General features: G+C 40.7%; 1 protein-coding gene across 1 annotated transcript in view; it reads left to right on the top strand.

Annotated features, from left to right (window-relative positions):
* The window catches only part of SYNE1 (spectrin repeat containing nuclear envelope protein 1), a 444,597-nt gene that overhangs the window by 236,232 nt on the left and 192,143 nt on the right, over window positions 1-16,222 (top strand). Inside the window, exons 63-73 of the mRNA XM_040965176.1 lie at window positions 8-180; window positions 2,087-2,240; window positions 5,557-5,700; window positions 6,462-6,626; window positions 8,030-8,347; window positions 9,041-9,196; window positions 9,336-9,506; window positions 10,830-11,156; window positions 12,385-12,537; window positions 12,813-12,980; window positions 15,209-15,385. Of these exons, the coding sequence (XP_040821110.1) occupies window positions 8-180; window positions 2,087-2,240; window positions 5,557-5,700; window positions 6,462-6,626; window positions 8,030-8,347; window positions 9,041-9,196; window positions 9,336-9,506; window positions 10,830-11,156; window positions 12,385-12,537; window positions 12,813-12,980; window positions 15,209-15,385 (2,106 nt within the window). The remainder of the gene's footprint in view (window positions 1-7; window positions 181-2,086; window positions 2,241-5,556; window positions 5,701-6,461; window positions 6,627-8,029; window positions 8,348-9,040; window positions 9,197-9,335; window positions 9,507-10,829; window positions 11,157-12,384; window positions 12,538-12,812; window positions 12,981-15,208; window positions 15,386-16,222) is intronic.

Here is a 16,222-nt window from a genome sequence, read left to right as displayed (position 1 = left end):
TTTACAGGGTCTGTTGTCAGTGAGACAGGAAAAGGAGATTCAGATGAAAATGATAGTGACCAGGGGAGAGTATGTGCTGCAGAACACCTCCCTGGAAGGCATTCCTGCCATTCAGCAGCAACTGCAGAGTGTGAAGGACACGTGGGCATCCCTGCTGTCTGCAGCCATTCGTTGCAAGAGGTAAGAAAAACTGCAGTCAAACACTGGCATGCCATTTTCTAAAAGACTGATTAAATATGAAAGGCCTTCCAAAAGTTCCTGGAAATGTGCAGTTAAAAATTGATGTGGATTTCATTTTTGTATCAAAATAAACATCTTCTGATTCTGTTTTTCATGAAATTTTGAAGTACACTCCTACTTCAAGAGCAATTCATGTAGTTTGATTGCTCCCTCTCACTCTCCATCTCTCTCCTTTTTCTTACTAAAACCAAAGAAATTGACATGCAAATTTGGCACTTAGGTTGATCTGCAGAACATCCTAGTATTAAGAATGCATTTTAGGAGAGAATTAGCCTAGCAGTTAAGACACTTACATCCAACACTGTAATACTTGGATTCAGTTATCAGCTCTTGCCTCCAGTTCCTGGTAAAGGGCACGTGGTTGGGTCCCTGTCATCTATAGGACAGTCTTGGTTTGGATTCCCAGCTCCTGCTCCATTTCCACACCTGCCCCAGGCACAGTCATGGTAGGCATTTGGGGAGTGGAACAGCAGATGAAAGAGCTCTGTCCGTATGTGTGTCTCTCCTTCTTGCTTGCCAATTGCCTAATTGGTTAAAATTAAAACTAATAGAAAATGTATTTAGGGATTAGCGCATTGCCATAGCAAGCTCATCCTTTACCTGCAAGCCCCAGCATCTCATATGGACGTTTGTTCATGTCCAGACTGCTCCGCTTCTGATCCAGCTCCCGCTGCTTGTGGCCTCGGAAAGCAGTGGAGGGTAGCCTGAGGTCTTTGGATCATGCACCCAAGTGGGAGGCCAGGAAAACACTCCTAGCTCTCAACTTTAGATCTGTTCAGTTGCGCCTATTGCAGCCATTTGGGAAGTAAACCAGCAGACCAAAGACTTCATTCTGTCTATGTAAAAGTCTGCCTTTCAAATAACAATAAATGAATCTTTAATAATATATTTAAATATGTATTAAAGTATACAACAAATAACTAAGATACATGATGTGTTGTTCACATAAATGATGATGATTTTTTTTTTTTTTGCCACAAAGGTAATATTGATTAAAACCAAGTCATTTAACTTGGGAAATAACGCCAGCAAATACCAAGAACAGGACTGGGGAGGACGGAGGGCAGGTGATAGGGCTTCCACCAAGGGGAGACCATGCCCTGGACTCCCCTTCCATTGCCCTCGGTTACAGAGTACACTCATAGAACGTGTTCTTAGGATAGAAAGATGGTGCTGACAGCATGTGTCTGATGGGCTGCAGGAGCCTATCTGCGGGACACTGACGTTGACTGCTACAGAAGAACTCAAAACATGGTGGTAAAATTAGGCACAAATCACTTAACAGAATTTACAATACATTGTGAGTTAAAGTACTGTGAGTATTTATTGGAGAAATAACTAAGTTTTAATATTTAGATCAATTCAGAAAGTGCTTCCATCTTTTCCTATTGTGATTCTTTAAAAATGTTCAGTTTTTATGAAAGTAGTGACTTCTTTTCTTAGTTGTTTCTTTCCTGTTCCAAATACCCTGGCCAGCTTGACAGAATGTCGCATTCCCTCTCTCTGCCTGCCCAGAATTGTGGCTTTGGAGAAAACCCACTCCCGCTCTCCCTCCTGGTTTTATCTGCCAGCCTCCTCCGAACCTTCCAGTGTGTCCCTCGCTTGCTGACTCGAGTTTTGTCCCAATTCTTCCATGTAACTATTGTGGGCGTCACTGTCCCTCGCTTCTTAATGCTCTTCTTGGCAAAAACTTGGGCTTGGATGCGATGAGCCAGGCCCATTGGCCCACTCCCAAGCCTGCCGCTTTGCTGATGTCTGGAGCCTGGGGAACGAACACACATAGTGATGAATTCTTGGGCTCACAGAGATGTTAAGTATTGATTATTCTCTTTTCAAATTCCTTTAGTCAACTTGAAGGAGCGCTTTCGAAATGGACGAGTTATCAGGATGATGTGCGGCAGTTTTCCAGCTGGATGGACAGCGTGGAAGCCAGCCTAAACGAGTCTGAAAGGCAGTATGCTGAGCTCCAGGAGAAAGTGACTGCGCTCGGGAAAGCCAAGGTTAGAGCTGGGCTTCAGCTTCCGTTTGCTCTCCTATGTTCTTGCCTGGAATGTCTCTCCAGACAAACTTGGATGACCTGTTTGCTAGTATGCTCATAGAAGTCAATTATATTTGGGGATTAAACTAGAATTTCATGGGACTTAATAAACTAGACATTGTCATTTATGTTTATTTTATTAGTAAGTGAAAATGCATTTTATAGGAAAACTAAGGAGAGCTATATTTTATGATAGAGACCATTTGATATCTAGCAGCCTGTAATCTTCAGCTTCTTAATCATTAGGAAGAAAATAAAAATGCTTTCTTTGTAACCAATCCTTCTGGATTACTAACTTTGTGTGCTTGTCATAATTCATGTATCAGTATAGTAGCACACACAAGTGTTTAATGAAGGCTAAGGATGTGTCCTTAATTCATTTTGTGGCAATAGTATTGAAACATGAAATCTTGGAAATCTTTGACTTACAGCTACACCCTTACTCCAAGGTGAACTCGTTTGTTGCATGTTCCAATGCTGTCTTCCACCTAAGTAGTGTCCTCCACACAGAAACCCTCTGAGCTCTTCATTCTCCTTGTCCACTGCTATCGATCACTCTGTGGTGACCACACCAGATCAGAAAATTCACTATGTGCATCTCCTCCTTTCTCACCACCACCTACTTCATTTCTGTTGCTATGTTCTCCTGCACCATCCTCTTCTCTTTATGTAAGCTGAAGCACATGGAGTTTCACACTTCTAGCTTGTCTGTTCACTGCTATCTTTCCAGAAAGGTGCATATCTCCCTTCCTGGCTGAAGAGTCCCTGATGGCTTCCACTGGGTATTGTAGAGTATCAACTCCTCTCACTTGATTTGCAAGACTATTTTTATGGATTTTAAAGATTTTTTTAAATAGAAAGTGCAATTTAGAGGAAGAGAGAGAGTAGACATCCATCAGTTGGTGCGTTGCCCAAATGGAAGCCAGGAGCTCCGTCCAGGACTCCACGTGACAGGTTTTCTGCAGTCCTCGTCTCCTTCACTTTCTCACCCTCCACCCACTCATGTCCCAGCCTACACATCTCATTTTCTGGAAATGTCAGTTTTCCAAGTTTCCAGCTCTTCGCAAAATCTCTTCCTTTTTCCTAGAATGTTTTTTTTTTTTTTTTTTTTTTTGCTTCTTCACCTGACAATCCTACTAACCTTTCTGAATTATTCCAGAAACCTTTTTAGCTCTGACATTACCACTGCAGCTGTCCTGGGCTTTATTCATTGTTTCACTCTCTCATCACTCTTTGTCAACAAATTTTGTAGGAAAAATGTTTGTATGTCACTCTCAATGAAACATGTACTCAAAGGTCTGATAGAACAAATGCTAGGTAAAAGTTATGGAAGAGATTTCATGTTCTTATGTGCTCTGTGTCAAGTTACTTATTATTTCTGTATCTTAGCTCTGCTTTCATATGTTAATATAATTATCTGCTTGAAATTCTCTACATGTACTATGTGTTAACTAATTGTCCAGTTGATCATATTACTCAGTCACTAGACTGGTCAGTCAATAGGTACTGAGAAGTTTTCCATGCAGGCAATGTATCTGTTCAAGGTGAATAAATAGGCAAGGGTTGTGTTTTTGCTGCAACATTTTCACACAACAGAAATGTGTGAATAAATAAAAGGTTGTAACAGACAGGAATTGGAAGGGCCAAAATAGATGCTTAAGGCTAGTGGTGGGAACACCAAGCACCTCTCTGCAGAAGGTGAGTAAATTATATCCTGAAGGATTTGGCATAGGGAAATTAGTTGAGGAAAGAGCATTGTAGTTGGGATAAACAGTATATCCACAGGCCCTGAAGAGGAAAATTCCTGATTCAATGAGCTACTGAAAAAAGAGCAGAGGGGGTGGGGATGTGCCCAGTGTGGTAGGCTAGCAGCTAAAGTCCTCACCTTGCATGCCCCAATATCCCATATGGTACCGGTTCTAATCCTGGCAGTCCTGCTTCCCATCTAGCTTGTGGCCTGGGAAAGCAGTTGAGAACAGCCTAAGGTCTTGGGATCCTGCGACTGCACGGGAGACCTGGAGGAACCTCCTGGCTCCTGGCTTTGGATTGGCTCAGGTCTGGCTGTTGCGGCGGCTTGGGGAGTGAGTCAGGGACAGGAGATCTTTCTCTCTATCTCTCCTCCTCTCTGTATATCTGACTTTAAAGATTTATTTTTATTATTTTTTCATTGGAAAGGCGGATATACAGAGAGGAGAGACAGAGAGGAAGATCTTCCGTCCGATGATTCACTCCCCAAGTGAGCGCAACGGGCCGGTGCTATGCCTATCCGAAGCCAGGAGCCTCTTCCGGGTCTCCCACGCGGGTGCAGGTTCCCAAAGCTTTGGGCTGTCCTCGACTGCTTTCCCAGGCCACAAGCAGGGAGCTGGAAGGGAAGCGGGGCTGCCGGGATTAGAACCGGCGCCCATATGGGATCCCGGGCGTGCAAGGCGAGGACCTTTAACCACTTGTGCCACCGCGCCGGGCCCAGTATATCTGACTTTATAATCAAACTAAATAAATCTTTAAGAAAAATAAAGAAAAGCAGAGGGTTCCTAGAGCAGAGAGAGTTGGCAAGGAATCTCCAGGTAAATACAGAAAGACGGCAGAGAGCTGACTGCACATCACAGTCAGCTGCCGTGAGAACTCCCCATGTTATCTCCCAATATTGAGAATGTGACAGATGCTTCACACTGCAGAGCAACATGATTCCGTTTACCGTGATAAGACATTTTGTCACATTAGCTGCTTTATAGAGTTTCGAAAAAGGAATGGGGCAAGAAGTATTGGCAAGACTTCTGCTGAGAAGCTCTTGCAGAAAGCCTAACGGGGAGATGAGGGCCCCATGGGCTAATAGTTTACAGATGCTGAGGACAAATGTTCTGACATTGTAATGTAGAAGCAACTCTGGGCATATCCATATTTCTGGGCTGTCTATGTAGATGGCTGTTGTGGGCATTTACTGTTTATCTGAAGTAAGCAGGGGTTGGGTGGAATAAAGACCAATAGCACATTTATGGATGTATTTTGAGATAGCAAAATAGAAATGTGAAGTAGTCAGTTGGGAATTAGTATCTCAGAGAGAATTCTGGACCAGGTATCAAATGCACACACAGAGACCCATAATCGTACATTCATACATCCACTTGTGTTTTTATAGCAAAAAGCCAAAGATATAGGTGAGTATAGTTATATACCCGAGGTTGTTTGTCAACTGCATAGCTGAAATATGTTAAGTTCAGAAGTACTGATATGATGGTAAAAGGGAAATTCTTTTATTTTTGTTTTTCAATATTCTTTAGTTGTTAAATGAAGAAGTGTTGAGTCACAGCAGCCTGCTGGAGACTATTGAAGTCAAAGGGGCTGGCATGACGGAGCACTACGTCACCCAGTTAGAACTCCAGGATTTGCAGGAACGCTATCGTACAATCAGGGATCGAGCCAAGGTAAGACTTAGCAGATTCCTCTAACATGTCCTCAAACTGGAAGCCTTGGATGTAGTTTTTGATAATGGCAGGTTTATGAAAACAGAACTACAGAAACAAAAATTAATTTAAATATTGAAAATATGTCCCTGGGAAAGCCAACCAAATCCTTCACATATTGTTAACATATGAAATTTCCTAAAATGAGGTAATTCTCAGCTAAAAATTCATGGGAATGCACCAAGTTAACAAAAAATGGTCAACAAATTCCCAGTGAAGATTTCACATCTAGTGATGAGCGTTTTAAGAAGAAGGCAATCACTGGTAATATTCATGATTTTCCTGGGCATCACAAACAAGCCGGAAGCTCTTTTAGAGAGTAGATCCTAGCTTATTAGAAAAAGTTCATGGAACATTAAACGCACACGGAGTCCAAAGTTTCCAGAAATATTGTAAGAATTTCAATTTTACTCATCGGCAAAATCAAAATTTTATGAAAATTTGTATTTTGACACATCTGTGCTAACTTTCATAAGGCATTTAAAGCTTACTCAATTCAATATGGTCTTTACTGTCTATTTTATTTTTTAAAATATTATATTCTCATGCTTTTTATATGAACCTGGACACTTCATACTCCTAGGCAGTTGTTCTCTTCCAAGAAATCATTCAGTGATTATTAGCAACAATTTCCTAAAGTTTCAAAAATGATTACTTATAACCCATTGACACTGCTTGTAGCAATGCATTCCTTTCTTAACAATTTGAAATACGAATTACAGGAAGCAGTGAACAGGTCTGAAAAGCTTCTTCGCCTCCACCAAGAGTATCAGAGAGACCTAAAGGCTTTTGAAGTTTGGTTGGCACAAGAACAAGAAAAGCTTACCCGGTACTCACTTCTCGAAGGTGATGCTGACACTCGGGAGACTACGCTGAGGGCTCTCCAGGTAACATCTGCTTTGTCTTACAAGGAGAGACTTTTCATCCTGAGCATGGAACTGATGGTTTAAGCAGCACACTAAGTTAAAATGGCCTTGACTCCTACAGAGGCCGGATACATATTCACTACAACTATAGTCAGACTCGATTTAGAGATTCTGGCACTCCAGTAGTGTGTCCTAGGTGAGATCATTTGGCTAGCCAGGTGTCCCCTCACAGAAATGACCGATGACCTCATTGTTTTGGATCGCTGCCTCTTGCTCCCTAAAGCATCAAATCAGATATGAGACATGATCATTGGAGCCAGTGGAGTATGACAGTAAGTCAAATTGGTGGCAGTATCTTGGGCCATCTGGTATCAATAAAATATTCCGCATTGCCACAGCTATAGATTAAGGGTCGAAGCTCTCCTAAAACAGACAAGCAATAAACAGAGAAGCTAGAACAAATCCTGGTATACAGGCCAAGAGGCTGCAATTCTTTTGAAATCACGGATATAGTAGAGAAAGGAGTTATTATTCATCTACATATTTACTCACTCAGGATTTATTGAGTTGGCAATGTAATGTGGATCATTTGATAGCATGTCAGGAAAAGTTGATGAAAATAACACTTATGTGTGAGAAGCTCACAATAAGATGAGCACAAGCTCTCATACAGATTATTATGAAAAATATCATGAAAACAGTAGCTAAATGCAAGAACTCTTATGGTAGCATGCAAGAGGGTCCCTTAACTGACCTTGAGAGGTAGGTAGGGGTTGCATAGTAGGTTCACAGTTTGCTGGCACGGAGTCTGGGGAAAATAATCTTGAAATTACCTTGATAAGCAGTCTGAGAATTTTGGAATCAGTTTCTATTTCTGCGTTTTCAATTATGTTTGTCAATTTTTTAGCATGTCCTTTGATCTTCTGTTTCTGTGTGCAGACACTTTCACGTTACACAATTTTAAAAGCAATGTCATATGGAAGAAAATATTCCCTAAGTGTAAACCATGAGAGATTGCCGGGTTTTGGGTAAAGCCTAAGATCATTCCTTGAAACAACAACAACTTTGATCACATACGTTTTTGCCTTTTAACTGAAAAGCCAAATTTCAGAAGCTGTTGCTTGAGAAAAGTTAAGTTGTTTGTGTGTGTGTATGCTTGTGTGTATTGAAAGAGAGACAGAGAAAGAGAGAATATGAATAAGAGAGAAAGGGCCAGGGATTTTAATTTGAACATTTGTGTAGTCTTTCTCCTGACTTGGGAAATAACCTTTAGTACCACATGCGAACTTCTATAAGGTGTTTTGTTCTTGTTGTTTTTCTAAATGTCAGGTTCAAACTGGCCCAACTGGCTTGCTTATGCTGTGTGAACTGATACAAGCGTGAGATTTGAGGGAAGTATAACTACCATGCCTTTTTGCTTGCAGGAGCTGCAAGTGCATTGTGCAGAGGGCCAGGCGTTACTGAATTCAGCGCTGCATGCCAGGGAGGAAGTGATCCCCTCAGGCATCCCCCAGGCAGAGGACCGGGCCCTGGAGTCGCTCCGGCAGGACTGGCAGGGCTTCCAGCACAGACTGTCTGAGACACGGACTCAGGTCAATAATGTTGTAAACAAGCTGAGGCTGACGGAACAGAAGTTTCAGCAAGTAGATGAATGGCTAACAACAGTGGAAGAGAAAATTAATCTCAGGACCGGGCGTCAGTCAAATCGGGCAACTAAAGAGATACAACTACATCAGATGAAGGTACAACTCACAAAACTTCTTCACCTTTCTCAATGTAACACTGCAACTTTTTAAGATAGAGGTTTGGCAAAATTGCTGTGCCTTCCTAGAAATTCTAAATAAATTATAATGGAGCATACTTCTTACAGTGACTCATTCATAAATAATTCTTTGATAAATTGTAGTTTAATGAAAATATTTTAGAATTTATTCTCATGCTCTATTACCTTGCTTTGTAAAGATATGCAGGTTGGTACTAAAATCACCTCGTACATTTATGGTTCTGATATGAATTTGCTGTAATATAGTGCATTGAAGTAACACTTTATAATACTTTATTTTAATTTTATGCAATTTTAGTGTCTGCCTCCAAAGTAATGCTTAGACTTTGGGGAATTTCTTATTTATTTTGAAGTCGGTGTAAATTCAACAAAAGATTGAAAAAATTGTCATTTTGTTCTTTACATTTTTAACAGAATTTCAATACATACAAAAAATCCCCAAATCCACAAACTGATATTTTTCTTTTTCTTGTTGCCATGAATGTGTTTTACCCAAAGCCTATATGTGACACGTGTAAAGTTATGTCTCAGGATGTTTATATTCTAAACATGTGTTGGAATCACTTTCCATTAAGAAGGTATATTTGTGCATTTGTCATTGTCAATAGCAGCCAAAGTTGAATCTTTCTCTCCGTTTCTTCCATCATTTCAGAAATGGCAGGAAGAAGTAACTGCTTACAGAGACGAGGTAGAGGGGGTGGGAACAAGAGCTCAAGAGATACTGGACGAGAGCCATGTGGGCAGCAGACTGGGCTGCCAGGCCACTCAGCTGACCTCTAGATACCAGGCTCTCCTTCTGCAAGTGCTGGTGAGTGGCCACCAATGGCCAAAAGCTGGACCAAAGCTTTGCAAACCTTCCCACAGTTTCCATTACATGTACTGGTATACCAACAAAGACCCGATACAGGGCTTTAATACCTGCTCCACGTTTTTCTTTGCTTACCAAGGAACAAGTAAAATTCTTGGAGGAAGAGATCCAGAGTTTGGAGGAATCGGAATTATCGCTCAGTTCCTATTCTGATTGGTATGGTTCTACTCACAAAAATTTCAAGAATGTGGCTACCAGGATTGATAAAGTTGATCCAGTGATGATGGGGAAAAAATTGAAAGCACTGGAGGTAGGCCTGCATGCTACAGACTCGTCTGAAACCTTTTCTGATTCAGTGTCCCTTCTCCCTGTCTGGTTGTGGGAAGAGCATGTGTCTATACCAAATTCGTTGTGACTGTTGATCTTTGGCTCATTATTTCATTCCAAATATCAACATACATGTTCATGAAAGCCAACATTTAGGTTTCCTTTATGTGTGGTGCTGCCCATGAAAGCTTTAACCAATTCCTGACTTAACCTCTTTTCTGTAAGATTTGCCTTATTTTTAATTGAAGGAATTATAGAGAGGGAAAAGGAAAGGGAGAAGAAGAGATGGCCAGGGGAGAGGAATGGGAATGGGAGAGGGAGAGAGATGTCTTCCCTCTGCCGGTTCACTCCCCGACAGGACCACAGCCACTGGGTCTGTGCCAAGCTGGAACCCGGGGTTTCTTGTGGGTCTTCTGCTTTGTACAAGGATCTGAACACTTAGCCATGCTCTTCTGCCTCTCCAGGTTATTAACAATGAGCTAAATCAAAAACGGAGCTGCTGGTACTTAGAGCAGTACCCGTAGGGGGTGCTGGTACTTAGATCAGTACCCGTAGGGGGTGCTGGTACTTAGGTCAGTACCCGTAGGGGATGCTGGTACTGCAGGTGGCAGCTTAGCTACGACAGAGGACACGGCCATCGTCTTCAGCCTTTTGATCCCTAGTCTAAGCGACCTCCCTTACACATGCAGACACCTGCTTTCGGATTTTTGTTTCTTCGATTTATTTTGATACAATCTGCCATTTCTCTAAAAATGTTTACCAAGGTAAACAATTATTCTCTAAGCCACAGCACTGTTCCCCAATTTAATTGTTAATATTAAGAAACTCTGACCCAAATTCATAATCCAATGTCCTAACAAGATTTATTTTAGATATTTAGGGAAATGGGTGGAATGAGTGAAATATCACGTTTTTTTTTTTTTCTGAGTATTTGTTTTAGAAATGATATATTTATCAGTAAGTTTAAAACCTCTAAGTTAAAAAACTTTGCTTGCTGGAAGATCAATTTTATATGAATGTTAGCAATTCACTTTTTACTTTATCAAAGAGGCAGAGAGGCTGACACCTAAAGTTTCCATTTACAAATTCTTCCTTGTTCTAGGTCTCCCACATAGGCGTAGGAACCCGACCAGCTGAACTATCGCCACTGCCTGCTGTTGTCTGTGTTGGTAGGAAACTGGAGTCAGGAATTAGAGTCAAAAATTTAACTCAGGCTTCATGCCCATTCTCTCAACAACTGATGTTAAAGGGAAATAAATGATTGAGGATAATTTTGCCTTTGCTTTCCACTCCCTGCCTTTTTCAGAGTTTGCTTAAAGAAATGGAAAAAGGCCATAGTTTGCTGAAATCAGCCCGGGAGAAAGGAGAGAGGGCTCTGTGTTACTTGGAGCTGGAGGAGGCTGAGACATTAAGAAAGGAGATCCATGATGACGTAGAGCAGCTGAAGGAGCTGACCACTGCTATGCGGAAGGAGCATGTGAGCCTGGAGAGAGGGCTTCTTTTGGCAAAGGAGTTCTCAGATAAGTGCAAAGCCATGACTCAGTGGATGACGGAGTACCAGGAGTCTCTGCTCAGTCCCGAGGAACCCAAAATGGAGTTGTATGAGAAGAAAGCACAGTTATCTAAATACAAGGTAATATTGGATACTTGTCAACAAAAGCAGGTAGAGGGATGTACAGGGAGGGGGGTCAGCCCTGGTGTGTGCCACTGATAACTGGTGCTGAAAATGACCCAAACATGTGTCAATAGATGGTGCACATTTGGCTCAGCCTGCTACCTCAGGATTACACATCCATTCAAGGATCTGATTGTATCAGTGAATTTATTGCATATATTAGCAACAAATATAGATCTTTTCTGTGACCTGAATGGATGTGTCCTCCAGGCAGATGCCATATCAGACTTTCTTGGTCCAAGTCAGGGCAATCTTCAGCGTTTGGTACCCAAGGCCTAGAAACTGATGTTTGGTATATTAGAAAATGAGGTGTCATATTTGGAATGAAATAAATTTGAATGGACAAATCGTAGCTGGAATACTCAAGAAATTAAGTTTGGAAAGAATAGTGGTACATCTGTAGCTGCTCATGATATAGAAAAATCTGTTTAACTTGCTCAGATTTGGGGAACAATTATCAAAGTTTACGTGTTGAATGATTTATGTTCTAAACTTGTTTGGATAATTCAGTAATAATGTTTAAATGATTGCTTACTCCCAAGCTTTTCCTTCAGAGGATTTGTCTCCCCACCACATATATCTATTTTTGTCCTTGGCCTCTTGGCCAAAGCCGACAGTTTGTCTGTGGAAGTGCCACGTAAGCATCACACTCTCTTCTCACCTCTAATTTATCTCTGCCTCTCCCCCAATCCATTTACAGCTCTAAGACAGAACTAACTTTGTGTTCTCAAAAGCAGAAGACATTAGCTGCTCTCCCTGCATTTTATGTTGAGATTTCAATTTCCCTGCCAAAAGGAATGAGATGGAAGCCAGAAATAGGAGCTATTAGCCAAAAGAAACATTACATATTAGCTGAATGGCTATTAGCCAAATGTTATTATTTCCAAAACCTTCTCCATACCCAAAAAGAAATGTGATCGGTTAATGCTAATACATGATTGAAAACTGTATTGGCCATAAATGATGCTTCTCTCTTTACTGCTTCACACGTGCTGATTCATGGGCTATGTTCCAGGTCTTTCTCCTAGGCGGGTCACATGCATTCCACACACCCACATGTGTATATACATGCTTTTAAATGGCTGTAACAGCTTTTTCTCTCCCTCCCTCCCCCACCCTTTATCTCCTGCTCTCCCTCTCTCCCTCCCCATCTTTCTGTCTCTCTCTCTCTCATTTGGAATTCAAGTCCCTTCAGCAAATGGTGCTGTCCCAGGAGCCATCAGTAAAATCAGTAAGAGAGAAAGGGGAAGCTCTCCTGGAACTGGTGCAGGATGTTGCACTGAAGGACAAAATAGACACACTTCAGAGTGATTACCAGGACCTCTGCCAGACAGCCAAGGTAAGCCAGAGCTGCCGTCCCAGGAAGCCTGTGTTTTCCAACAGGTGGGTCCCTAAGCCCTTCCTATCCACAGGACAATTGTAAGGATTGACATGGGTCACTGTCTTTTTCTTTGAGCCTGATGGACATTTAAATGACATAATGACTGTTTTTCAATTCATGGTTGTCAGGAAATATATTATCTAACCTGTGAGTTACGCTTGGTTTTGTGAAATCCATAGCTTTCATTAAGTTTTAGGTTGAAATATCACATCTAGTGGCACTTGGTTTTACAGGAGCGTGTCTCCAGCCTGGAGGCAAAAGTCAAAGACCATGAGGAGTACAACAGTGAGCTCCAGGAGGTGGAGAAATGGCTGCTACAGATGTCGGGCCGGCTGGTGGCCCCTGACCTGCTGGAGCCCAGCAGCCTGGAGACAATCACCCAGCAGCTGGCCCATCACAAGGTACACTGCCCCTAGTGAGCCACCACAGGGCAGCGTTTGTCATGCCTGTGTGTGTGTGTGTGTGTGTGTGTGTGTGTGTGTGTGTGTGTGTGTGTGTGTATGTGTGTGTGCGCGTGCGTGCCCACATGTGCATGTCACCTAAAAACAGTGAAACTCAACAGAGGAATCATAAAAGTTGAATCTTGGCATCTGACTGCTGAATACATTGTAATACTTAATCAAATTGCTCTTTTCCTCAGAATTCAGTTTTTGTGGCAAAATTTATCAAGAAAAATTTTTTTTTTTAATTTTAGGAAAATGCAGCTTTAGAATATAGGACTCGTATTCAGGAAGTTTTAATTCTAGAATATCCTGTTCCTCCTCCATTCAGGACGCCTGGCTCCTCTGAGCCTTTTTGAGCCTCTGAGTCAATGATGGTACCATCCCCAGCTCAGAGCTATTCTGGTAATCCTAGAAGATCAAGTTTCTGGCAGCAGAACACCAACAGGAGCCATCATCTTTATGTAAACATGACTTTAGTCCTATGTGTGCTGTTCCAGCTGGCAGATGTCATAAGGCCACAAGTTTATAGTGACTTATTTGTGACATTAATGGGAAACAAATTCAGCCACGTTGTGGTCGATATCTGTAGTGTGTCTTTGGAAAGCCCACCTTCCTCCCTACATTTCAGCATTCAAGTTGTAGCCCACACTTATGAGTGGGAAACCACAGAGTCCGCTGGAGCATGAGGAGGAGCCAGCCCGAGGTGCATCCTACCATGATTACATTCAACTCAAAGCAATTTATTTCTTTTTGTTTAATTTTTATTTTTTTATGACATAGTTCCATAGAATGGGATTTCCTCTTCCCCCTCCCCCACTGTTTTTCCTAATATAATGACAGTAGTATAGTTCTTCAGCAGTAATTCCATCTTTCTGCCATTTAACTATATCACATTGTAGGTATAGAAAATGGTAGAAAGTCCAACATCTTATATATTTCATCAGGAGTCCATCTTTTATTTGGAAATAGAGATGCACACTGTAATATATCTTCAGTTCTTGGCATTGCTAATCTCCATTTTACAGTTCATCTAACTGATTGCATGAAGGATGCTTTATAGAGAACATATGATATTTGTCCTTTTGGGTTGGCTTTTTTCACACCATAGTGGTCTCTAGTTGGGACCATTTTGTTACAAATAGTAGAGTTTTATTCTTTTTAACGATTGAGTAGTATACCATAGCATAGATGTACTGCAGTTTCTCTGTACATTCCTCTTTTGATGGGTATCTAGGTCGTTTCCATTGCAGATCGTGCTCTTATAAATACACTATTATAGGTCACTTTCTCATATGCAGATTTCATTTCCCTTGGATAGACTCTCAGAAGTGGGATAACTAGGTCATCTGGAAAATTAATTTTTAGTTGATTAGATGTATATAATATTGATTCAGCACTGCTCACTGGATTTCTCTTAGGTATACTGACATATCAATCTCAGTACTTCTGTTTGAATAGGTCTTTTGTTATTACATCCTATTGTGGATAGGAAATTACAATCTAACTTTAAAACACGGGTCTCTCCACCCTGAGTAGTTGATGGGAATGCTCACTAGAACATATATGTGGGTCCAGTGGTGTGAGCTGAAACCAAGAAAGAGCTTTTCTCAAAGCTAGAGGGTTCTGCCGTGTCCTGGATGTGTGACCTTGGGTTTATCCTATGAAATCTCTGTGTTTCCGTGTTCATGTCTAGAAAATGAAAGGAAAGGATAATTTTAGTGCAAAAATTTTGAACTCCATCTAGTTTTTTGTAATATTTATTTCTACAAGTTTTTTGAAGACACCTCACACACATTTATCAGATCACACATTTATATGTATATTAGGTGCTATTCTAACCCTAATTATTAGATGTTAGCTAAGTATATAAACTAATAAGTGGATATTAGATTGTTATGGAAATTAGATATGAGGAAAATGAATGATACAGTTACAAGTTTACTAAAATAATTATTTTAGATAAAAATATGTCAGCATTATAATTTGTAGAAATGAACAAAATATAAATATAATTTATTCTGCTAATGCAGTAATGCATGTATGTCCTATAGCATGATAATTTTTCATCATTGCTTTACATGCATTAATTTTTCCAAGACCAAACACACTTTTTTTTTAAATTTCCTAATATTGAGCTGTGAACAGGTTATTTAGAAGTGGGCTTTGAAGGACTTTGTTTTTCTCAGGCAATGATGGAAGATATTGCTAATTTTGAAGACCGTCTGAACACCCTGAAAAGCAAAGGTGACATTCTGACAAGCCAGTGTGCAGAGCACCTGCAAGCCAAGCTGAAGCAGAACGTGCAGGCGCACCTGCAAGGGACGCGAGACAGCTACTCCGCCATCTGCAGCACCGCTCAGCGGGTGAGCTCCGCCAGCATGCTCTCTGATGATTCCTTACGGAAGAACACCAGGCCAGCCAGAGGTTTTCACCAACACAGTTGGTGCGTTTCCAGACAGGAAATAGGACAGATTCACAACACTGAAATATTGAGACATGTCATATTTGATTGATGTGACTGAGTGGTGGTTTTCAGACATAACATTGAATAAAATGTCTTCATCTGCGAGTTCATTATTAAAAATTTTACTTAGAAAGTTGTTGATTTGCCATCAACAAATCTCTCTAATCTACTAGTTATTCTGTAACATCAACATTATTTATTTCATATTTGTCACAATTATGATCTTATTTTCAACTTTTCAATTTAAAATCTACTCAGTGTTTTAGGCATTCATATGGAAATTACATAAAAGACAAAGGGCTACTTTGAATTATACTTTATGTATTTCCGCTAAAATATTGTCATTAACATTATAGAAATGTATGTCTAAGCTGTATAAGAATGTTTCTATAATGACATAGTAGTTAGTAGTTTCATATTCTAGAACTTTTCAATTATGCAGCAAAAACATTGCTAAGCCTATAAAGATCTTTCAGGTATTTTTGCTACTTGCATGGCCAATCAAAACTGGAGAGATACAGTGAGAAGTGGGGAGCTTGACTTGTGCTTTAAAAAGATGCAAATTCTTTTTTTAAATCAGGTTTATAAATTTGACATAGGTAATAAACCAGTCAATGTAGACAATTCGTTTTTTAAAGATTTACTTATTTTTATTTGAAAGGCAGATGTGTAGAGAAAGGAGAGGGGGGGGGGGTCCTCCAGTCCCCTGGCCTCTCTCCAAACGGTTGCATTGGCT

The sequence above is a fragment of the Ochotona curzoniae genome, unplaced genomic scaffold (genome assembly GCF_017591425.1).
Source record: "Ochotona curzoniae isolate NIBS_2020 unplaced genomic scaffold, NIBS_Ocur_1.0 scaffold_3890, whole genome shotgun sequence".
NCBI lineage: Eukaryota > Metazoa > Chordata > Mammalia > Lagomorpha > Ochotonidae > Ochotona > Ochotona curzoniae.
This window is presented reverse-complemented; position numbering and strand designations above follow the sequence as displayed.